The sequence below is a fragment of the Alexandromys fortis genome, unplaced genomic scaffold (assembly GCF_014885135.2).
Source record: "Alexandromys fortis isolate MF-2015 unplaced genomic scaffold, M_Fortis_MF-2015_v1.1 scaffold_55, whole genome shotgun sequence".
Taxonomy (NCBI): domain Eukaryota; kingdom Metazoa; phylum Chordata; class Mammalia; order Rodentia; family Cricetidae; genus Alexandromys; species Alexandromys fortis.
In genome coordinates, this window is record NW_026067936.1 from 8,582,606 (window position 1) to 8,606,558 (window position 23,953).

At 38.6% G+C, this 23,953-nt stretch overlaps 1 protein-coding gene across 1 annotated transcript in view; it reads left to right on the forward strand.

The window, feature by feature from the left end:
• The first annotated feature begins 882 nt into the window (after window positions 1–882).
• Window positions 883–23,953, forward strand: part of Tex15 (testis expressed 15, meiosis and synapsis associated) — a 41,743-nt gene continuing 18,672 nt past the window's right edge. Inside the window, exons 1-4 of the mRNA XM_050146811.1 lie at window positions 883–950; window positions 11,961–12,108; window positions 16,783–16,948; window positions 23,632–23,869. Coding sequence (XP_050002768.1) covers window positions 11,973–12,108; window positions 16,783–16,948; window positions 23,632–23,869 — 540 coding nt within the window. The 5' untranslated portion in view covers window positions 883–950; window positions 11,961–11,972. The remainder of the gene's footprint in view (window positions 951–11,960; window positions 12,109–16,782; window positions 16,949–23,631; window positions 23,870–23,953) is intronic.

Consider the following 23,953-nt stretch of genomic DNA (forward strand, 5'->3'; position numbering starts at 1 on the left):
CTCAGAGTTGTTTTGATTTGCATATCTCTGATGTTGATATTTCCTTAAGTGTTTTTCAGCCATTTTAGATTTCTCTGTTGAGAGTTCTCTGTTTAGGTCTGTATTCCTTTTTTTATTATTATTATTTATTATGTATACAATATTCTGTCTGTGTGTATGCCTGCAGGCCAGAAGAGGGCACCAGACCTCATTACAGATGGTTGTGAGCCACCACGTGGTTGCTGGGAATTGAACTCAGGACCTTTGGAAGAGCAGGCAATGCTCCCAACCTCTGAGCTATCTCTCCAGCCCTGTATTCCATTTTTTATTGGATTATTTGTCCTTTTGATGACCAATTTCTTGAGTTCTTTGTATATTTTGGAGATCAAACCTCTGTCTAATGTGGGGTTGGTCAAGAGCTTTTCCCATTCTGTAGGCTGCTGTTTTGTCTTGTTGACTTGGTCCATATTTTGTCTTCTATCATAGAAGGTAAAGTGAGGTACTAATATACAAAGTATATACACCATGCATAGCATGTATAATAACTGTTTGCTGTGAATTTGTACTAAAGTTATAGTACTTGATGTTTCATAGTTTTCCTGTATGTAAAAAACATGAGAGCAAGCATGTCAGTGTCATCATGTAATTTTGTTAGAAGTTGCATAAATGGTGGGCTCTGATTAGCAGATGAGACTATGAAGGAAAAAGTAAGAAAAATGTAATGAAAGAAGAAAAGGAGTGGAGGGATTTGAGAGAGAAAGATGCAGACGCAAAAATGAATAAGGAAGACAGACATCAGAAGAAGAAAAAAGCAATGACATGGACAATAAAGAAATAATTCTGGGGAGCTTTTTACCGTATTTTCCAACATCCTATCTTTTTCTCTTTTAAATAGCTGCTCCTTTATGGTTCTTCATGTGTGGAATGAGTCCTGATCATAACTGTATGATATTAAATACCCTTGCAGAGTGGTAAGTATTTCAAATAATGACTTTGTTACTGTTATGTAAGTTCTGGGATGAATTTTGAAGCTTCTTTAATTGATTGGTTTTCATTTATAAATAGATTTTCATTAGAAGACACATGAAGGATATAAGTTAGGAAAGTATATTAGAATACTTTCAAAGTAGATGGTAAATATTTATTGAGTTCTGTCTTAGTCCATTTAAGCTGTTATAATATCCCTTAAACAGGGTAATGTGTAAACAGAAATACACTTCTCAACTGTGCATGGTGGTGTATATGTATAACTACATTACTAAAGAGGCTGAATCAGAAGGCTCTGGAGTTCAAGGCCAGCCTTGGTTACATGAAGAGACTCCTGCCTTTAAATGTGTATTATATATATCCAACATTTCTGAGAGCTGAGCTGTAAAATCCAGAGTTAAAGCAACAACAGATTTCCTTGTCTGAGCAGCTTTCTCATAAATGACATCTCAGCCCATCCTCACCGGGTAGAATAGATTTCCCTAGCTCTCTTGGGTGTTTCTTTTTTTTTAAAATATTTATTTATTTATTTATTTGTTATGTATACAATAGTCTATCTGTGTGTATGCCTGCAGGCCAGAAAAGGGCACCAGACCTCATTACAGATGGTTGTGAGCCACCATGTGGTTGCTGGGAATTGAACTCAGGACCTTTGGAAGAGCAGGCAATGCTCTTCACCACTGAGCTATCTCTCCAGCCCCTCTTGGCTGTTTCTTAAAGTAGCATTAATCTGAGGCTAGAGAAGATCACTCAGTGGTTACTGTTTGTCCACAGAGATGACCCAAGTTGGTTCCCTACACCCATATCAGGCAGCTCACAATTGCCTGTAACTCCAGTTCCAAGGGGATTTGATGCCACAAGGCACACACACACACACACACACACACACACACAATCAATCAAAACAAAATAAATCTTTTGAAACAGATAACAATCTCATTTGATGAAGCCTCTGCCTGCAGACCTAGTCGTCTTACTTGATACTATTACATCAATGGTTAAGCTCAGCATACAAATTTGGGGGGATATAGTCAGACCACGGGATATACTTAATTTCATAAGGACCTGTATTTTGCATGGGTAATAGAAAAATTGGATAAAGAAAGTTACATAGAGAAAATTGGCCTATTTATAATAGCTAATTATAATTATCATTAATATAAGAAATAACATTCATAAACTCAAGTTGGTATGCTGGTTCTGCTTAGGATGTTTGTGGTATGTAGAGTTAGAGTTTGCCCTTGGACTCACTATATAAATAGGAGAAGAAAATATTTTGCAGTCAGATTTCTTCTTAGATTTATTTATCTTCTGTGTTCAGACCACAGTGCATAGGAAGGTCAGAGGGCAACTTGCAGGGGTCAGTTCTCCTCTGCCCAGTACCTTTATCTGCCGAGTCATCTCTCTGACACTGGTTTTATATTTTTAATCAAAAGTAATGTTGCAGAATTTTGTTCACCCACATACTGATTAAATGATTTTTAAATATTTGATTAATTCTACACGTGAAATTCACTATCAGGATGGAAATTGAACCAACTGTTGGTAAATAGAAAAAAGTACTATAAAGCACAGAGAGGAATACTCAAGTTAAATACATTTAGCTGTTGGAGAGGTGGGAGAGAATTGGAGTTAGTTAACTTAGGAGGACCTCCACTTGAACATAATGTTTGGCTTCTCATATGTCATCCCTATATGTGGACCCGTAGAGCCTGAAAGTAGTTGGAAGGGTGATGAGGTTGCTGTCAGTTTCCAACCATACGACTTACAAAGCACAGATGAGAAGATGAGCGTTTAGTCAACAGCAGAGTCAGGACAAACTCCTGTCTGCTGATACAGAATGTATTCTACTAGATCTTAAATTCTTTCAAAGAATTTTAGACAGTGACCTCCCCTCCCCCAGAATCTATCAGTAGCTGATAGTTGAGCTTGGAAGTGTAGTAGTGCTCCATAGGCCCCTCCATGATCCCTGTTTATTGATAGGTCCAACCTTGTATAACCTGTAGAATGTAGCCACAGCTTAATCTTTTAAACATAAATAAAACAAGGGTTAACAAAGCAATACGAGTCTCTCAAGTGTTAGGTTGACTTTAAGTTTTTGGGGGGTTTTTTTTGTATTATTTGTGCACATTGTGCATATTTGGGCATATGTGCCACAGCACATGTGGAAGTAGAGGACAACTTGGTAGTCTCTCAAGTGTTAGGTTGACTTTAAGTTTTTAGGTTTTTTTTTTTTATTATTTGTGCACGTTGTGCATATTTGGGCATATGTGCCACAGCACATGTGGAAGTCAGAGGACAACTTGGTAGAGTCTGTTCTCCTTTACCTTTATGTGGGTTCCAGGGACCAAATTCAATTACCAGACTTGCACAGTAAGCTGCTCCATTATCCAATGAGCTCTCTCTCCAGCCCTCTATTGACTTCTCTTTCTAGACTTAGAGTAGCGAGTTAAATCAACTACTGGAATTTTGTGTTGTTATAAGCCTTTGTCTCTGGATAACAGCAATGCCTCCCAGAGAAGTAGAGTTCAGCAGGAAGTTTGTTTCTCCAGGAGCATGATCTTCACGTGGTACTTTTCTAAAAGATTCTGAGAAGCATGAGTAGCAAAGTAAGTAAGATAGTAGGAAAGAAATGAAAAAATAGGCTGATAGATTCTAATGGCTATCTAAGTAAAATTTAAAGCAGAATCTAAGCATTATGATCATAATTTTTCTACATTTCAATTAATGATATCATCTCTTGCCAAGTTTCAAGTCACATATGGCCAACCCTCAAGTTATAAGACTTGAAAGAGACTGAAGAATATAGACTCTCATAAGTTGGTGCAAAGTTATTGAACTGTGTGTGTGTGTTCACAAGTATGGATATGTAAACCCTAGAATAACTTTTATAATAACATTTACATGTTAGAAGGCATGGAATCCTTTTTGAATTGGCCACATAAGGTCAGAGTTAAGTAAGAGTATTATTAACAGGTAGATGTTGCTGATAGCAGTATAGGCGCGTCCTATGGACCTTTTAGGAAAGCTTGGTTTCAGGCTACCAGTCACTGAAAGATTGAAAAAGGCCTCCCATCACTAGTTGAACAGACATTTGATAGTCACTTACTCGGTTATATATTTGCCTGGAACATTATACTTTACACACGTGTTTTAGTCTGAGCCTTCTTTTCTTTGTCATGGAAACCATAACCTTTCCCTGTAACCTTGCTGACTAAGGGTCAATGAACCCTGCCCATAGGCGATCATCTGAAAGTCTCTGCTTTAATGCATCTTGGCTGGTTTAACAAAATACCACAGATAGGGCAATTCTAAAAGAAAGCAGATTTGCTTTTTATAGTTGGGAAGTTAGAGAAATCTTAAGCTTCTTGAAGAAACGGTGCCTTGATGAGGGACACATCTTTGCTCACACTGTGTCTCCGTTGTGAAAGGTGTAAAGGAGGTCTATGGGATCATTTTGATTTCCTTTCCCGAAGGCATACCCATCAAGACCTAATTCCTTGTAAAGGTCCCATCTCTGCAGTCTGACATCACCTTTATAATTTACCTCTGATCTTGAGATCTTGAACCCATTTTGGGTTAATCCTGAACACACTTTAAAGTCCAGCTTCATTCTCCATGTGTAGCTAGCTAATTTTCCTGGCTTTATTTCAAAGACTGCCCTCAGAAATGAGTTTGGCATCTTTGTAGGACATCTTATTCCTTATTGAAGGTTGATTTTGGACCTCTTGATGTAGTTGATTGGTCTAGATGTCTGCCAGGCTCCAAAGAATATGAAATTAGGGAAATAAATTATTAAATAGCTATATGTGTATATATTATATGTATGTATAGTCATATACATACATATAATGAAGAAAACAAAGCATTATGAGCCAATAACTCAGACAAAAAAAGAACAGGTTTATATTTACTAAAATTAAGATGGTAGCATTACCAGGTGCAAGTACATTTAGGGTCAGTGAATGCTTCCTATGCAAACCTAATGACCTCCATTTGATCTCTGGGACTCAGCGTGGAAGAAAAGAACTGATGTCTGGAAGTTGTCCTCTGACCCCTACTTCCATGCTGTGGCACAAGTGTGCCCACACAGCATAGTACATACATAACACACACACACACACACACACAAATAGTTTAAAGATAGATTTATTTTACATTTAAAGAAAAGCAGCATTAGGAGGCAGGGAAATTGGGTTTAATTAAGGTCATCCGTGGCTACAAATAGAGTTGGAGGCCAGACTGGCTATATAAGACTTGGTCTCAAAACAATTTTCTTTAAAGAATCAAGTGTATCTCATATAAATGAAAATAGTAGTAATGAAAAAACTCTAAGCTCCTCGGTTTGTGGGTGATCTGACTTACTCAAAGATAAAGAAAATTGCCGTTAAGTATAAGACTTGGGTTCTAGCCTTAGGACCTATATGGTGGAGAGAAGATCAATTCCTGAAACTTGTGCTGTGACCACTACTCATGCACATGGAACTTGTACATACATGGGGACAAATGGGTGGGGGATAAATAAATGTAATTTAAAATTCTCAAAAATTTATTATTTGTATTTTTGTGTATGGATATGAAACTGAGTGAGGTTTTTTTTTTGTTTTGTTTTGTTTGTTTGTTTTTCCAGACAGGGTTTCTCTGTGGCTTTCAAGCCTGTCCTGGAATTAGCTCCTGTAGACCAGGCTGGCCTCGAACTCACAGAAATCCACCTGCCTCTGCCTCCCGAGTGCTGGGATTAAAGGCACGCGCCCGGCAAAACCCAGTGGGTTCATCTGCATTGCATGCATGTGTCCTCCGAGGCCAGAGAATATAAGGTCTCCTGGAATTGGGAGTTACAGTTTTGAGCTACCTTGTGTGGATATTGAGACCTGAACCCTGCTCTTCTATAAGAGTAGTATGTGCTTTTAACTACTTAGCCATTTTTCCAGCCCTGTAGTTTAAATTTATTTTTTTTTGTTTTTTTTTTAAAAAATACTTATGTATTTATTATGTATACAATATTCTGTCTGTGTGTATGCCTGCAGGCCAGAAGAGGGCACCAGACCCCATTACAGATGGTTGTGAGCCATGTGGTTGCTGGGAATTAAACTCAGGACCTCTGGAAGAGCAGACAATGCTCTTAACCTTTGAGCCATTTTTCCAGCCCCTTAAATTTTTTTTTCTTTTTTTTCATTTTTTTTTAATTGAAAAAAAATTTTCCGCCTCCTCCCCGCCTCCCATTTCCCTCCCACTCCTCTCCCCCCTCTCCCCCTCCACCCACTCCTCATCCCTCCCTCTCCAGTCTGAAGAGCAGTCAGAGTTCCCTGCCCTGTGGAAAGTCCAAAGTCCTCCCCCCGCCATCCTGGTCTAGGAAGGTGAACATCCAAACTGGCTAGGCTCCCACAAAGCCCGAACATGAAGTAGGATCAAAACCCAGTGCCATTGTCCTTGGCTTCTCAGCAGCCCTCATTGTCCGCCATATTCACAGAGTCCGGTTTTATCCCATGCTTTTTCAGTCACAGTCCAGCTGGCCTTGGTGAGCTCCCAATAGATCAGCCCCCTGTCTCCGTGGGTGGGTGCACCCCTCGTGGTCCTGACTTCTTTGCTCATATTCTCCCTCCTTCTGCTCCTCCTTGGGACATTGGGAGCTCAGTCCTGTGCTCCAGTGTGGGTCTCTGTCTCTATCTCCATCCACCTCCAGATGAAGGTTCTATGGTGATATGCAAGATATTCATCAGTATGGCTATAGGATAGGGTCATTTCAGGTTCTCTGTCCTCAGCTGCCCCAGGAACTAACTGGGGACATCGCCCTGGGCACCTGGGAGCCCCTTAAATTTGTTTTTTAAACTCAGTAGTTTGGCAGATTAAAATCCACTGAAGAAGCCGTGAACTAGATTTTTAGATAGGAATTAGGGGCTTAGAAACATTAAGGGAAAGGGTAGATATTTGAACGTAAGTACCTAAGTATCACAACAATCAAGGTACAAAATGCTGAGACTGTCATAACATTTTCTTTTAATTAGAGTTGTTTATTTTGTGTGTATATGTGCATGTGTGTTGTGTTTGTGTGAAATTGTACATAAGCAGTAAACATGTAAATTCCAGAGTACCGCACATATGTGGATTCCAGAATACAAACATACAAGAATCAGTGCTCTCCATCCACCATGTAGGACCTGGGTATTGAACTTAGGTTGTCAGTCTCAGGAATAGATAGCCATCTGTTGAGCCATCTCACCAGCCCGTCATAACTTTTAAAAGATGCTAAGTCTTGCAAGAAATCCTATCAAATACTTTGCCTGGAACGTCATAATAAATATGAAATTTCAAAGGTAATATTTTAAAAACTACCAGAGAAAAACAACCACAAATTAATGACAACTAGATTGGAAATGATTAGAAACAAAGGTCTTATTACGTGTCTTTTTTATGTGTTCTTAGATTCAGTTTGCAAGTATTTTTATTGAGAATTTTTCATCTGTATTCATAAGGGGAATTAGTCTATAATTCTCTTTGTTCTTTATATAGTTTGGATATCATGATAACTGTGGCCTCATAAGACAGATTGAGCAATGTCCTTTCTGTTTCAATTTTGTGGAATAATTTAAGGAGTTATTGACATTAGGTCTTTGAAAGTCTGGTAGAATTCTGTGCTAGAATTCTAACCCTGGGCTTTCTTTTTTTTTTTTTTTCTTTTTTGGTTGGCAGACTTTCAATAACTGTGTTATTTCCATAGGGGCTATAGATGTGTTTAAATTGCTTATCTTATCTTTATTTAACTTTGGGAAGTGGTATATATCAAGAAAAGTAATTTCTTATTAAATTTTCCAGTTTGCTGAAGTACAGGTTTTTAATGTGTGTCCTTATGATTCTCTGGCTTTCCCCAATGTATGTTGTTAGTCCCTCTTGATTTTTCTTAGAGAAACAACTGTTTGTTGATTCTTTGTATTTTGTTTGTTCATATTTTGCTGCTTTCAGCCCTTAGTTTTATTATTTCCTGCCATCTATTCTTTTTGGGTATGATTTTTTTTCTTTTTGTTCTAGAGTCTTCAAGTTAAGTTTCATGTTAAGTTGCCAATATGAGATATCTAGAGTTTGTTGATGGAGTGGCGGGCTGCGTCCCCAGCACCCGGCTGCCCACATGGCTAGCTTATGCCCGAAATAATTACATGGAAACTGTATTCTTTTAAACACTGCCTGGCCCAGCTAGTTCCAGCCTCTTATAGGTTAGCTCTTACATATTGTTCTAACCCATTTCTAATATTCTGTGTAGCCCACGAGGTGGCTTACCAGGGAGAATCTTAACCTGCGTCTGTCTGGAGTGGGAGAACCATGGCGACTCTCTGATTCAGCTTCTTTCTCCCAGCATTCTCTTCTGTTTACTCCACCCACCTATGTTCTAACCAATAAAATGGGCCAAGGCAGTTTCTTTATTATAATTAACCAATGTCCTTCCTCCATCAGGAGTTGTTGTTGTTGTTGTTTTTTAATGTGGGCACTTAATGCTATGAACTTGCCTCTTGGAACCACCTTCATTATGTCCCATAAGTTTGAATATGTTGTATATTTGTTTTCATTCCATTATAGAAAGTCCTTAATTTTTGTCTTGACCCATTTTTCATTCATCAATGAATTGTTCAGTTTCCATGAGTTTGTAAGCTTTCAGTTGTTGCTATCCAGCTTTAATCTATGTTGGTCTGATAGGCTGCAGGGGGTTAGTTCAACTTTCTTGTACCTGAAGTCTCCTACTCTCAATGTATGGGGGTCAGTATGTGATTTAAGCAGTAGTAGTGTTGCTTTTGTGAACTTGGGTGTCCTCGTGTTTGGTGTGTAGGTGTTCTTGCGGTATATTTTTCATTTGATGAACACATGGTGTCCTTCAGTTTCTCTTGTTGGTTTTGGTTTGAAGTCTGTTTTGTCAGATATTAAAATGGCTACACATTTTTCTCTGATCTCTTTTTTTTCTCTCCCCTCTCCCATAGTCCCCATGCTCCCAATTTACTCAGGGGATCTTGTTCTTTTCTACTCCCATGTAAATTAAATCCATGTATGTCTCTCTTAGGTTCTCTGGGATTGTGAGTTGTAGGCTGGTTGTAGACTGGTTTTGCTTTATGTCTAAAAGCCACTTATGAGTGGGGATGACTATTCCAAAAGCATATTAGATTATCACAAATAGGGAGCCAGATACTTAATAAGTTAGACATAACTTAGGAACATAAGAGGCTGATGTGGAAGTCATCAAGGACCTTGCAGGTGTCTTTAGGTGGAAATCAGAGTAAAGTGAGCCTAGTGAGAGAGAGACTATGGAAAACATGACCCTTGTCAGCTTTGTTTTGTACATGAGTCTGAATAGACTTGGGGTGGTCCACAGAAAGGAATCAGGTTTACATTTCAGTTATTTTTGTGCAGATCCTGTGTGCCAGGTCCTGTTGTAACCATGTAACATAGATGTTGTAGTAGAGAAGTTGGGTACTCTTCTCTGGGTGACATTCTTTGGATAGAATCAGAATTCTAATGCATTATTACGTTTTTGCCTTCCTGACTAACATTCTACCTAATCTGCTTGTCATTTGGGTCAGAGCTTCTCTCAGGAACTGAGTCAGTCTCTGTCGTTCCTGGAATTCCTAAGCCCGGGGTATCCAGTCTCACTTTTCCCAGTTATTTTTTAAAAGTTCTTCACCCATTTTATTTCTTCTGCTCTTAGGAGCAACTCCAGTACACTTTTAATAAGTGTAAAAGCAGGTATCCTTGTTTTATCCTTACATTTTCAATTTCCTATAGGTTTTCAGTAGATTATATATAAAATCAGGTTATGGATGTTCCTATTCCTGTCTGTTAAGCTTTATAAAATGAATGAACTTTTAATTTCATTTTTCTGCATTTGATGAAATAACCACTTTATGTAATAAAAGAGTGGAGATTTTTCTTGTTAAATCACCCTTGATTTTTGGAGATAAGTTTAGACTACAATGATTTATTAATAGTATCAAATTTTGTTTTTACTACTTAGTTTTTAATAGATTGTCAATTATTTTTTAGACTTAATTTTAATAAGTTATATTTTCCCAAGAATTTATTTATTTAATGCTTAAATGTATTGGCTCAAAGTTGATCTATGTAATAGTTAAAGGATAACTGTGTATATCCTATAATATATAATGTTCTACATTTTATACATGTGTGCAAAGATTAATATAAATGTAATGGCTATGAGCCTCTGACACATAAGTTAGTATAAAAATGACTTTATTAATGTGACTGACTTATTTGGATTGAAGTTTAAGAAATAATCTTCATATAAGAAAGTTGTTAATTGAAAAGGTAACAACCTATAGTTTAACCAGTGGAGAGTATTGAACCCATTGTTTCTTGAATGACATCCTTTGTCAGCTTTAAAATTAGCTTTTTGTGATACTGTCCTAAGCATCAAGAAACAAAAGTGATTTCAGAAACCCTACTAGTAAATTGTACTAGAAGAATGTTTTGTAAGATAATGCACAACTAAAATCACTCGGTTTCCCTGAATTTAACTATAATGGCAATATTGAGCACTTTTGGCCCTTCAAGTACATTCAGCCAGCCAACTGTTCTATACCTTATTTGCTGTTCATAATAAACCATGACTAATTGAGAGGTTTTTACAGTATGTTTTTCTAAGTTATTATTCCTTTTCTTTACTAAGCTGCCAGGCGGAGGTAGTCTTTTTTTTTTTTTTTCTGCATCTGGATATTGTCAAGATATTCTTGTTTGAGACAGGGTCATATTATGTAGTCCTGGCTGTCCTGGAATTGTAGACTAGGCTAGCCTCAAATTCACAGAGATCTGCCTGCCTCTAAGGTACTTTTGTTAGGAGGAATTAGCTTGCTAGTGTTTGCCACTGTGGGTAGATGAAGGGAAGGTTTATTTTCCTACTGATTTCCTACTCTGTGGTTGGAACATGCAAGATCTCCTATAGAGAGCACAAAGTAGAGGCTAAGAACTCTGTAAACCCTTTGTACACTCTTACCCTCTGTGACTTGTCTACAGAATTTTATCATCTCATAACTTGCATTGTGATTTAATGTTTGAGCTAAGTGGTTGTCAAGCAACTCATAAACCATATTACGAAATAGTATAAAATGGCTGCTCACACAAATTCTGTATGGAAGCACCACAACTTATTTAATAGCTACTTTGAGTTCTATTTTGAGAGATAAAGAATAAGTGTTTGAGGAGGACCTAGAGGGCTGTCTCAGCAATTGCTGCTCTTCTAGAGGTCCTAAGTTAAATTGCCAACTCCCACATGGCAGCTCACAGCTGTCTCTTAGCTCCAGTTACAGAGCATCAAATGCCTTCTTCTGACCCAAGTGGGCCTTGCATACACATACATGCATGCAGGCAAAATACCCACACACATAATCCTATAAATTTTTTTAAAAACGTATCTTTAAAAAGAAAAACAGTCTGTTTGAGGAATGTGGTGGACTTAGAGGGATAAAAGGGAAGGAGGAATCCCTTCATTAATACTAGTATAATGTAGAACCTGTCTTAAACATTGTAGACTATCTTGTGGAGCAATAACCAGTTGAACAGTGACTTGTTAGCTACTAGCTAAGTGTTGGATGGTACTCAAAGCTAGAAATTTTGATATAAAGAAAATTGTTGTACCATAGCATATAGAAAAATGAACTTTTACAGAATAGAATTTTTAGCAAAAATTTCACCATGTTTATAAAAATTGTTATTGGTGAAGTTTTTAAGCTTTTGGGGAATGGAGAGGCATTTGGCTACCCATTATAATCCAGTAAATTACAAGAGTGTAATCTATTGAAAAATTTTAAAGGTATAACATAAAATAATAAATTTGAATTTATTCATTTTCTATTTGGGGTAACCTGGTAAATTGTAATTGAAACCTGTTGACCGTATGACTAAAAATATATTGTCACTCAGTTTTCTTTGAGGGCTTTCAGATTACTGCCACATTATACTGCCATACTTCAATAGAGATCTTAACATGGGGTTGATTTTAGGTCACCAACAAAATGGAAATGAAAGAGAATGATAAGTGTAAGACATGGAGAATGAACCCAGACAGTGAATCTTCATGGCCCACTGATGGAGAAGCCAGTTCTGGGAAGAAATTCACTATTCCAAAGATCAGGAGGACAACTGAGAAAGGTAAAATTACTATACAAGATGAGAGTTTTTATTTTTTGAAAAAATGTTTCTTGGAGTCATTTTTGTTCATTCTTATACTCTGTATTAAACTGGGTTAAGTCAAATCTTTGGTTCCCTCAGATACACATATGCCTGCCTCTGAGCTGATAAAAAATGGAGTAGACACAGCACCTAGTCTTCCCAGTCATTACACTAAAAACACTGTATTTTGCATGTAAAACAAGAATAAGACAGGTACAAAGAAGAAAGACCTACTAAGGAACCTGAAGCTAGAGTTAATGGTATGTTTTCTGGACTCTGTGTTTGCTCCAGCCAGACTTGTACCTACCATCTAGAAATATCACTTGGCACAGGCTTCTGCAAAAAATAAAACAAATAAGAATTATATTTTCTTTGCCATGGGGCTAAAAGTGGGGCAGCTTAGAGAGATGGGAGCTATTAAATACATACTACTACTGTGAAACACCAGAAATCTGGGTGAGGGGCATGACCACTACACCTTTGTCAGTAAATATTAAGTAAAGGAAAGAGACAAACAGGTGCACCTTGCCACCAAATATGGTGTCAGAAGAAGCCACGTAGGAAGCCTAGACTACAACAGGTTAGCATTCTCTCTTCTTTACCAGGAGTGACCAAATTGGGAGCCTGGACTTCCCATCTCTGCCATCCTTTGCTTACAACATCAGTAAGATTCCATACTCCCAAAACCCCAGCTTTTTGGCAATGAGTTGTCCCTTCTAACTAGGGTGAGATGCTGAAAGCAAAATGCAGAGCTTGGTCCTCTACCACATCCAGGTATTCATCCCCAGCACAAACCAGTAGAGGCTGAGGAAGTAGGCCACATTAATTTTCCTGCCTGCAGTAACATCAGGGCACATCCTCCAGAGTATTGGTGTATGCCCTGTAGAGAACAAGGATGTCAGTCTGGCCTTGTGGAATTAGCTGTTCACTTTGACTACCAGCAGTTCCCCAAGCAGCCTGGTGTTAATAAAGACTTGCTAAAATACAGGCTAGATATACTCTAGAGCCTCATAATGGTACACATTCTTATGCTCACATGAAACACAACAACAACAAAAAAGACCTCATCTGTGCCTTAAAAAGTACCTCATACAAAGCCTGCTCTTTGATCAGAATGAAATTTAAATGTTGAAATCACACAAAAAGATAGCTAGAAAGTCCCAAAATACTTGAAGATTAAGCAAACCCTTCTTAAGTAACATAGCTCAAAGACTGAATAGCAAGTGAAATTTTAAAGCACTTTGAACTAAGTGAAAATGAAAACACAAGATTTTGGGAACACAGTAAAAGTAGTGCTTAGAAGGAAATGTACAGCATTCTGTGCATATGGTAGAGGAAGATAAAGATCAACAACTTAGGTTTGTTAAGAGGGCTACAAAGAGAAATATCACTGTAGATCTGTGGACATGATCATCTGGACATATGGCTAACTCTGTGTCCAGATAGTTTATACGCTAAATATTGTACAATCCTTGAAATACACAGTAAACCAAGGACCATACAGAGAAAAGGCAGGACCACTGAGATGGCTCAGTGGGTTAAAGCACTTGCCACACAACCCTTGCAACTTTAATCAGTAATCTCTTAAAAAGGATAGACTCAAGCCAAGTATAATGGTGCCTGCCTTTAATATCAGTGTTCTAGCTACAGAAGCAGGCAGATCTCTTAAGTTCAAAGCCACCCTGGTCTATATAGTAAGATCTTGTCTCAAAAAACAACAACAAAAGTAGGATCAGGAATCTAGTCCCAGACCCATAAACCCTCTTTAGATACAAGCCACATTTCTTGGATAATTAGATCTACCTATCACTCTTCATCAAAAAAAAAAACTTTATAACAAATGGAAAGCATCACAGAAAATATCTGGATACAGTGTGAGAGCTAAGTTCCAACAGATACATCTACAGCACAGCTTCAGCACCTGTGACTGAGGAAACATCTCACTCAGAAGAGGGTGCAGAAATGTTGTAAAGCCCAGAATACCAGGAGGTCTACTGTGGAAAAGTCTCTCCTAGAAATGATTTTATAAACAAAACTGGAAAATTGGAAATATCCATGGACATGTTAATGTAGAATGAGAAAGATTTCAGGGGGTTCCATGCTAGACAAAGGCATCTAATAACAGCTGGGAAACAGCTGGTCTAGTGACTTCCAGGACAGCCAGGGTGACAGTGTGACCATGTCTCAAACACAGCAGACACCTCAGGATACTGACTGGTTTTGTGTGTCAGCTTAAAACAAGCTAGAGTCATCAGAGAGGAAGGAGCTTCAACTGAGGAAATGCCTTCATGAGATCCAGCTTTAAGGCATTTTCTCAATTAGTAATCAGTGAGGGAGGGCCCAACCTATGGTAAGTGGTGCCATCCCTGGGCTCCTGATCCGGTGTGCTGTAAGAAATCAGGCTGAGCAACCCAGGGGATGCAAGTCATTAAGCAGCACCCTCCCTGGTCTCTGCCTCAGATCCTGGTTTCCTTCAGTAATAAACAGCAGTGTGGAAGTATAAGGCAAATGTTTTGCCGTGTCAATAGAAACCCTAACTAAGACAGATAGCTAACTTAAGAGAGATTCTAGATCTAAGAAAGTGTTGATTTAGCTGGTCTTAATCAGATTGGAAGTGTGTGCTCTGAAAAGTACTGCCAGTGGGGTGAAGGGACCTGCTCAGTCTTTTTTGTTTTGTTTTCCCGAGATAGTTTCTCTGTAGCTTTGGAGTATGTCCTGGCACTAGCTCTTGTAGACCAGGCTGGCCTCGAACTCAAAGGGATTCCCCTGCCTCTACCTCCCAAGTGCTAGGATTAAAGGCATGCGCCACCACTGCCCTCGACCTGCTCAGTCTTACAGGTAGTCTTGGTGCTGGCCTCATGGTATGATGTATGTGACACCCAGTCTGGTTTTGAAATGAGCAAGCTACCTGATTATTTAGAACTTGGTGCCACTTTGTGATAGATGTGGAAATAAGTAAATTTGGGGGGCTTTTGCCTGAAGCATAATGTTGAACCTTGTAGACGTAATTACGGAAGTCCACGAGAGCATGGAGTACTGACTGATCCGGGGGACCCGAGAGTCAGAGAATACCTCCAGCTACAGAACCTCTCTCAGCAGGTGGTGCAGTTTAGAGTGGGAGCTATCTGTTGACAAGTACAACAGTGTTTTACTGTCTTTGTAATCAAGGAGATGGAACAGGCTTTGGATTGCATTCAGAAGCACACTGAGGAACTCAAAAGGAACCAGAGGGACACTCATTAAAAGCCCTGTTACACTCCATAGCGTTCAGTTGGAGACAGTTACTTTTCCAGAACCATACTTAGAGATGTTTTTGTCCCTTTCTTTTTGTACAAAAGCTGATTTGAAGAATAATCTGTTATATCACCCTTGTAAGATTCATAATTACTGCAGTTGCCACCAAACATTTGCTAAGGATTCTAACCAGGTCTTCAGATAACTGATGGGCACATGAAATTGGTCACCATTTTTCCTTATGATTACAAAACTGCCACTACTGATAACAAAAACCATATAAATCTCAGGAAGTTGTAGTCAAGTAAAGGCTTTTTAAATGTAAATATTCTTAATAATAATGACTTTTTAGATAAAACTTAAGGTATAGTACTACAGATTTTGAAAGTCAAACCCTTATTTGCAGTTTGTGAAAACATGAATAAGTACCTCAACTTATATTTCTGTCTTAAACCTCAGTAATGATTCAGAAATTGGGAAGGGAGGTTTGTACATGAACAAGTACATTATATTAACTTTAAAATATAAAAAACATACATAAAAGACTGTTAACAACCCAAGTATAGAAAGAGCCCTTAAATGCACAGTATGAAAACATACTAAAAACTGGGTCAGACACCTTAAGGAAATGTCAGCAAAGATGATAGAAAATAGTGTGTAACAAGATGATTTTTACCGAGCAGTGTTGTTGGTGGTGGTGCATGCCTTTAATCTTAGCGCTTGGAAGACAGAGACAGATATTTCTGTGAGTTTGAGGCTAACCTGGTCTGCAGAGTAAGTTCCAGGACAGGCTCCAAAACTACAGAGAGAAACACTGTCTCAAAAAAAAAAAAAAATTAAAAAAAATTACATCGTACATCATTGAGGATATGAAAATTAAAGCAATTAGATACTACCACATGCCTATTAAAATGGCCAAAATTTAGAGCACTGATCATATCAAATGCTAGGGAGGGTGTGGAGCATAGCACCATATTGACTTCTGCTGCGGACCCAGAATGCTGCTGCTGTTTTGAAAGAGTTTAGCAGTTCAGCCATATTCTTAACATACACATTATCTTTACGTGGGAAATACCAAAAAGTGCTAACAGAAACTACCAGGTGTGTAATTGTTAATGATCCACATTGTCGAGTCACTGTGATTTAAGTTAAAAATTAATTAGTAACCTAAATTCTAGGGCTATCTTTTGTCTGTATGTGGTAACCATTGATAACTCCAATAGGTGTGGAGAAAAGTAAGGCTAGTGTTCTCACATACATCAAGTGTAGGAGGTCCACAGTACTGTGGTACAACCTTCACTGTAAATTGTTGCCTTCATCCGTTAATGAAATTTCCAAACTCAGCAGTGCTGTTACCATTGTACAGATGTGCATTGTCATTTTAAGCACAAATAACTCTTTCCCCTTCTTTATCTTTAGTTTACTTGTCCTCTTGTTACACCAGTAGTAGAGAGTATGACTTCATACATGGCACTCTGAAGCAGTGCAGGCTTGATACAAGCTCTGACCTACAGCTCACGTGGCAGTTTGGAGATACAAAGCTGGTTTGCAATGAATATCTGGAAAAGCAGTTTTCTGCTAAAAGGTAAGTGTGGAGCTGAAGCATGTTTGAGATTGTGTTGTTTCTAATCATGGACTCATCCTAATTTATTTTTGTCGCTTGAAAGTTAAGTATTACTAAGAAAATAAAGATAGATTATGTAATAAGAATCACTAAGGAAAGACTAGGGACACGGCTAAAGGTAAAATGCCTGCTCTGCAAGCATGAAGACCCCAGCACCTGTGTAAAATTCAGGCCCAGCAGAGAGCACCAGCTCAGGCTGGGGGCAGGGATACAGGTGGAACCCTGGAGCATACTGACAACCAACCTGGCCAGATGAGGAACTCCAGATTCAGTGAGTGGGAATACCTCTAAAGCATGTGAGTTGTAACCCCTCTGGGGGTTGAATGAACTACCCTTTCATAGGGGTCACCTAAGAGCATTGAAAACCACATTTACATTGCAATTCATAACAGTTACAAACTTACAGTTTTGAAGTAGTAATGAAAATAACTTTAAGGCTGGGGTTCCCACAACTTGAACTGTATTAAAGGCGACGGTGTTAGGAAGGTCGAGAACCACTGATCTAACAGTAAGGTGGAGAGAACCAGGAAATAGCCTGGTGTCACTTCAGCCATGTACACATATGCACACGAACACATGCATTTGTCACACAGAGATTTACTACAGAAAATAATAGAGTATTTCATCCTCATAATCTCTAACAGCACTAAATTTTCAAGTGATTGTTTCATGCACTAACCTAGTCACATTTCACACGCCCTCTTGTAACACTTACCTCTATGTGCATGTTAGAGGGGGAGAGATAGACTTTAGGTAACTACCTATCACTGCACCTTTTTTTTTTTCTTAATTTTTACTGTGTTGTACTTACTTTGCATACAAGTCAATTCTTCCACTGTATGGGTCCCAAGGTTCAAACTCAGGTCATTAAGCTGGCAACAATTTCTTCACCCAATGAGCCACTTTACTGAGCCCATTACTTTTTTTTTTTTTTTTTTTTTTTTTTTTTTTTTTGGTTTTTTCAAGACAGGGTTTCTCTGTGGTTTTGGAGCCTGTCCTGGAACTAGCTCTTGTAGACCAGGCTGGTCTCGAACTCACAGAGATCCGCCTGCCTCTGCCTCCCGAGTGCTGGGATTAAAGGCGTGCGCCACCACCGCCCGGCCTCCCCATTACTTTTTAAATAAGTTTTTATTTATGACAATTTCATGCTTGTATATAATACTTTTTTTGTTCTATTTCCTTTTCCACTATTTCAACTCCTCCCAGACCCAACCACTATGTTCTGCTCCCAACCTCATCCTCTTTTTTTTTTTTTCCTTTTTGTAATCCCCCAAGATGTGTTAGTGCTGCCGGTATGTGCATAAGACCATCCACTAGGAGCAAAGGTAGTTAATGTACCAAAGGCCAAGCCCCTAAAGGAAACTCACCATCTCCCCTCTTCCCAGCCATCAACTTCCAGTAGCTCCTTAACTAGAGGAAAGAGCTTGTGAGACCTCCCTCATCCGTGCTGGAATTTTGGGTGGCTTTATTCTGTGTGGGCGACCAGAGCTGCTGTGAGTTCCTAAGTATAGTGGTCCTGTCATGTCCAAAAGACACTATTGCAGCATCCCTCCAGAACTTCTGGTTCTTAACAGTATTCTGTGATGCTCCCAGAGCCCTTGGGGAGATGTAGTACAGATATCCTATTTAGGACTAAAGAGCTACATAACTGCTTTGAGATAGATTTATACTTCTTAGCCCAGTTTGTGGCAGTTTGTTACAACAGAAAACGAAATACTGCTTTATCTCATAGGAGTTAGCGAGTTTATTTTCTAAACTGTTGCATCCTAGTTCTCTGACTGTATTTAATGTACAGTTATGCCTCCCACTTGTGGTTTTGTTTCCACAGCCACCATGGTCCAAAACGCCTTAACACAAAATTCCTAAATTGTTATTCATAATTCTAACTTTCATATTGCTGTATCACAGCGAGATTTCACACTGTGCTGTTCCATCCTGTCTGGAATGTGAACGGTTCTTTTGCCCAGTATATCCATGACCACCCATGGTCAGTTTGTAGCTTTCTCCAATATCAGATCAACTGAAGCATCACAGTGATCTTCCTCAAAGGTAGCAGTGATCTGCTAATTCTGATATATCAAAGAAAAGCCATAAAGTACTTCCAAGAGGTAAAATTGACCAAAAAAAAAAAAAAAGTTTTGCATACTGGGGATTCTTGGGTCTATGGTACACATCATATGTTCATGGATTATAAACAAGGAAAATAGTTTTGTTGTCATACTCAGACTACAAACATAACAGACAGCGAGCATGATTATATTCTTAAGATAGAGATTTCAGTGCAAAGGAAACTTTGGTGGTTAAACTGCTTGCAGTACAAGTGTGAAGATTGGAATGTAATTCCCCAGAAACCTACAAAACTATCAGGTGGGCATGGTAGCCTGTTTTAATTCCAGCCTCAGAAGGTGGAAATGGGGATTTCCAGAGTAAGCTGACTAGCAGACCTAACCATGTCAGAGTTTGATTGAGCAAGCCTGCCCAAATAAAGAAGGTGGAAAAATGATGGCGGAAGATTCCTGACAGCAGCTTTGGTCCTCCGTGTGCATATATGTGCATGCATACCTACACACGTGCTCAGCAACAATAGGGAAAATTTACAGGGTTTGGCACTCTGTGCAGTTTCAGACATCTGAGATTGCTTGGCAAATTTCCCAAGGCTTAAAACAGAAATAATTATATTACACTTTCAGCTGGCTAGATGTTATGTATTTCTCATGGCTATTGAGTTCCCTGTCAAGCTTTCCAAAGCACCTCATTTCATTTTTTTTCTAACAGACATATCAAGTATATAATGCTTTTTCTCTTTATTCACACCAAGGACCTAAACAGTTTATATATTTTTCTGTTTCCAATTAAATTTAAGCTGTATTTACCTTATAGGCCATGTATATTGATCATACATATATAAACTACTAGTTGCTGACTACCTACTTGTCTTGGAATCTATTTGGGATGATGTAAGTAACTATGGCATAGACAATCAGGTGAAGCATTTGCACCATAGTTGGTTTCAGAGAGGTGGCAAGATAGCACAATGTTAACATTCTGTCATCTTTGAAAAGACATGCAAGATTCTAATTTTGTTTCTCCTGGGCATTAGTTACTCTATGCAAACTAGCTTCTTCGTAATTAAGTTTTCTAACAAGTCTTTTATTAATATTTTTTTGCTTAGTAATTAATAATATAGTAATAAAAGGGAAAGGAAAAAAGGCGTATTTTGCACATTTCAATACTTGAGTGCTGGGTTAATTTTGAGCTTTTTACTTTCAGGGCTTAAAATAAATTTAAGGATCAGTCTCTGACACATTTGTTCCTCTTTAAGATTGTTGCGTAAAAACATGAGAAAATCTTTCAGAAAGTCATTAGCTCAAATATTTTTAAATATTTTTAATTTTGAGTGTGCGTCTGTGTGTGTTATGTTCATCTGTGTGCATGTATAGAAGCTGGAGGACAACTGGAAGTGTCTTTTTCCCTTGCTCTCCACCTTATTTTTTGAGACAGTCTCTCAGCTAGAAAAGCAGGTCAGGAGGTCCACATGGCGCGCATCTCTCTACCCCTCCAGCATGATTTACAGGCTTAGGATGCCATGTCTGGCATTTCTGTGAGCGCTGAGGATATGGACTAAGGGTCTCATACTTGCCTAGGAGCACTTTGCCCACTGAGCCATCTGCCCAGTTTCTTAATTTTTTAATACTCAAGATAGATATGACCTGAAGTGTGGACTCTGGTGAGTGTCATATGCTTACCTGGTTATACGTTACTATACACACACACACACACACACAAAGCCTATTCAGCAGGTTCGTTGTGTCTGCCATCTCTGAAGGAGACATACTAATACTGATAAAATCAGAATGACTGCAGAGTGTCCAAAGGCATAGCAGAAATTGCTGTGTGAGTTTTAGAAATTTCAGACAGGAACAACTTGGCACATAAGTGCTGTATTGAGAACTAAAAACACCAAATGAAGCATAATCGCTGACCTTGGGAGATTCAGGAGAACAAAGGCTGGAAGTTGAAGTTGTGTATGACTCCTCCTCCAAAACAGTCATGCAGACACAGCAGGACTGATGATACACAGATGAGCTGTATGCACAAGACATGAACAGATCCAAACCAGAAGAAACAGGGTCAGTCCCAGCATAAACAGAGAAGGGGAAGTGGATGCAAAGTACCATCCCTAACAAAGGAGCTATTTGACATTGATATCTGCTGGGAATGAGGAATTGTTTTCTCCAAGTGTCATTGGGTAATTGGCTACACTCTTTTGTCTTAGAGGAAGAGAAAGAACATGAGGTTGGGGAGGTTGGAAGGATTTGGTACGGGAAAGAATATAATAAAAATATATGTGAAAAAATTTAATTAGAAAAAAGAAAGATTCCAGAGTGGCCCAGATTTCCCAGCACAGTTGCAAAGTCTATAGCTCTCCTGACTAGAGTCACTGCTCAGTGCCTGCCTTGCTCAGTCTTTCTGGTCTCGAGCATACTGAACCACACATGCCCCTTTCCTTTGTCTTACTCTAAATACCTTAGGTCCTTCTTGGTGGAATGTCCTTTGTTTTCTAAGTTAACTCTTCTCCAAATTTGCACCTAAACAGAACTTTCCTGTTTATGAGATTGAGAGCTGTCTGCCATTTGACACTGTGACATTTTCCTAGTGTTTGAGTAACTTTTTGAAAGTCAAACTCTTACACAATTTATTGAGCCGGTAGTAGTTCTAAAATCTGATGGGGGGGGGGGGAGGTAACATTTTTACAATCTTGGAAATTCTACTTAGGCCCTAAAATGTTTTCAAATGTAATTCTGAAAGCATTTGACAAAACTGAAACAGACCCATATTACCACAATTGTGAAACTCCAGAGAAAGCTTTCTAAGATTTTGATTAACTGTGGTTGTAAGCCTGAGACTTTTATTGTTATACATTTTTCAGTCAATAAAATATGTTAAAATGATACCATGCTGTCAAGAATGATGACATAAGCCTATAATCCCAGTACTTGGAAGGTAGAGGCAGGAGTGTCAGGAGTTCCAGGCCAGCTTGAGCCACAGAAGCCCTGACTCAGGAAAGCTAAGCAGCAGCAATAATATTGTGATGTTTCAAACAAGATGCTTGATTAAAATGATATTTTGGGCCAGTGTGGTCAGTAGCACTCTTTCTGTACAGCCCTGCATTCTGTCCTTATCACTTGCCATGCTGTGAATTTATGTGCCGTGCTCTTGTCCAGCCTTCATTATCTCATAGAGCAGTGACCGAGTAATTCACTTTCATTCTCTGGAACCCTAGGATTTTCAGACAGAGAATGAATGGGACTTGGCCTTAATTTAGTGTCCCTACTCGCTTTAGCCACTAGAGAGGCTATTCTTTGAAGTAGATGTTAACTCTATTAGCTGTGGGAGTTGTAGATCATAAATTCAGTAAAAAATACTCAGCAGAAGACTGGTGAGTGTCTGCTGGGTGTCTGCCCTCAGCTGGTCTTGTAGATGACTGACTGCAGCTTCTGCGGCAGCACTCGGCATGTCACTTGACACTGATGCTATGAAGACGTCTTAAACTTGGTGAAGCAGCCTGTGGCCAGCTGCAGCATCCCACAGCGCCATCATCTCAGCCCCACGGCACTGTAGTGTCACAGCTTGTTCTCAGCCGGGCTGTAACCTAAGGGAGAGTTGTAACTGTTGGTCTTTCTGTACAGTCTACTAAGATTTCTCATCGGCAAAGAGTATTTTACTTACACAGATGAGTATTTACTGGGTTGTCAGTTTTAATAATCTTTAAGACCAATTCTTGTGTCTTCACGACTAACTGCTGTGAAGCTTTGTCTTTATCCCCTTCCAGCTTTCAGAATGCATTCTTTGGCTAATGTAAACATTTCAGGATTTATATCTAAAGAGAAAGGTACATGATTCTTCCCTTAAAGGCCATTGTAAGGTTATGAACTGGCCAAATTTTAGTAGTATTTTGTCTGGGGACTGGGAAGGCCTGAGAAAGAGAGAGATGGGAGAATGGCCAATCTACAAAATATTCAGAATATGCACACACATACACACATATTACACCATCCTTTGTGGTATGCTTTATGGCATTCTCAGAAATTTAAAAAGTAGATCACTAGACTCAGATCATCATAGAAGATACAATTAAAGAATGTTTATAATTTTGACTAAGTTGGTAAAATATGATAAGAGATATAATAAATGAGTATATGCTTTTGAAGTAAAAAGAACATGAATTGGATAGACAATACTGGACTGGTGTAAACTGGATGCCAGTAAAATGAAATATGCTATGTTATTCCAACCCTGTCACTATTATTTTAGCTAAAGAATAAGGTAGCTTAGTACATTTTGAACCTTTAGTTTGTGACAAGAAAATTTTGTTAGATATTTGAGAACAAAACGTGTGTAATAAGGCTTAAGATTTTGTGCTGGTTACATTAAAAGTGTTAACCAGAATTGTTACCCATTCAGGCTATCCATAAATCATAGATGTGTAATCTTGAGCTTGATCTTTAGATGGTTTTTAGTCCTAACTTAATCATAATAGTCTCTGATTAATGTCGGTGCTTTCTGTTTTCTTTGATAAGCTAAGATAGTTTATCTTCTTGAAAATGCTAGTTTAACTATGTACATCATTTGCTTTTACTTAGGTCAGAGATGCGTGAGAATGGAAGACATGGCAGAGAACTGGAAGAGCATTTCTGCTTCTTAGCACTTCCTCAGAGTGATGTGGTAGAGATCTACCAGAATGGGCTAAGTACCAGAGCATCCACACTGAAGACACTTGGGAATCCTCTTCTTGGAATTTATATGTTTAGACATGTTGATATTGCCCTGAATTATGCTCATAGTCGAAGCACTACTATAGAAAATATTGTGATTTTTAAGGTAGGTAGTAGCATAAAACAAATACTAAATATAGGCGCATTTTACTTTAAGTCAGCATGGACATAGTTTGCTTTCAGTTTAAAT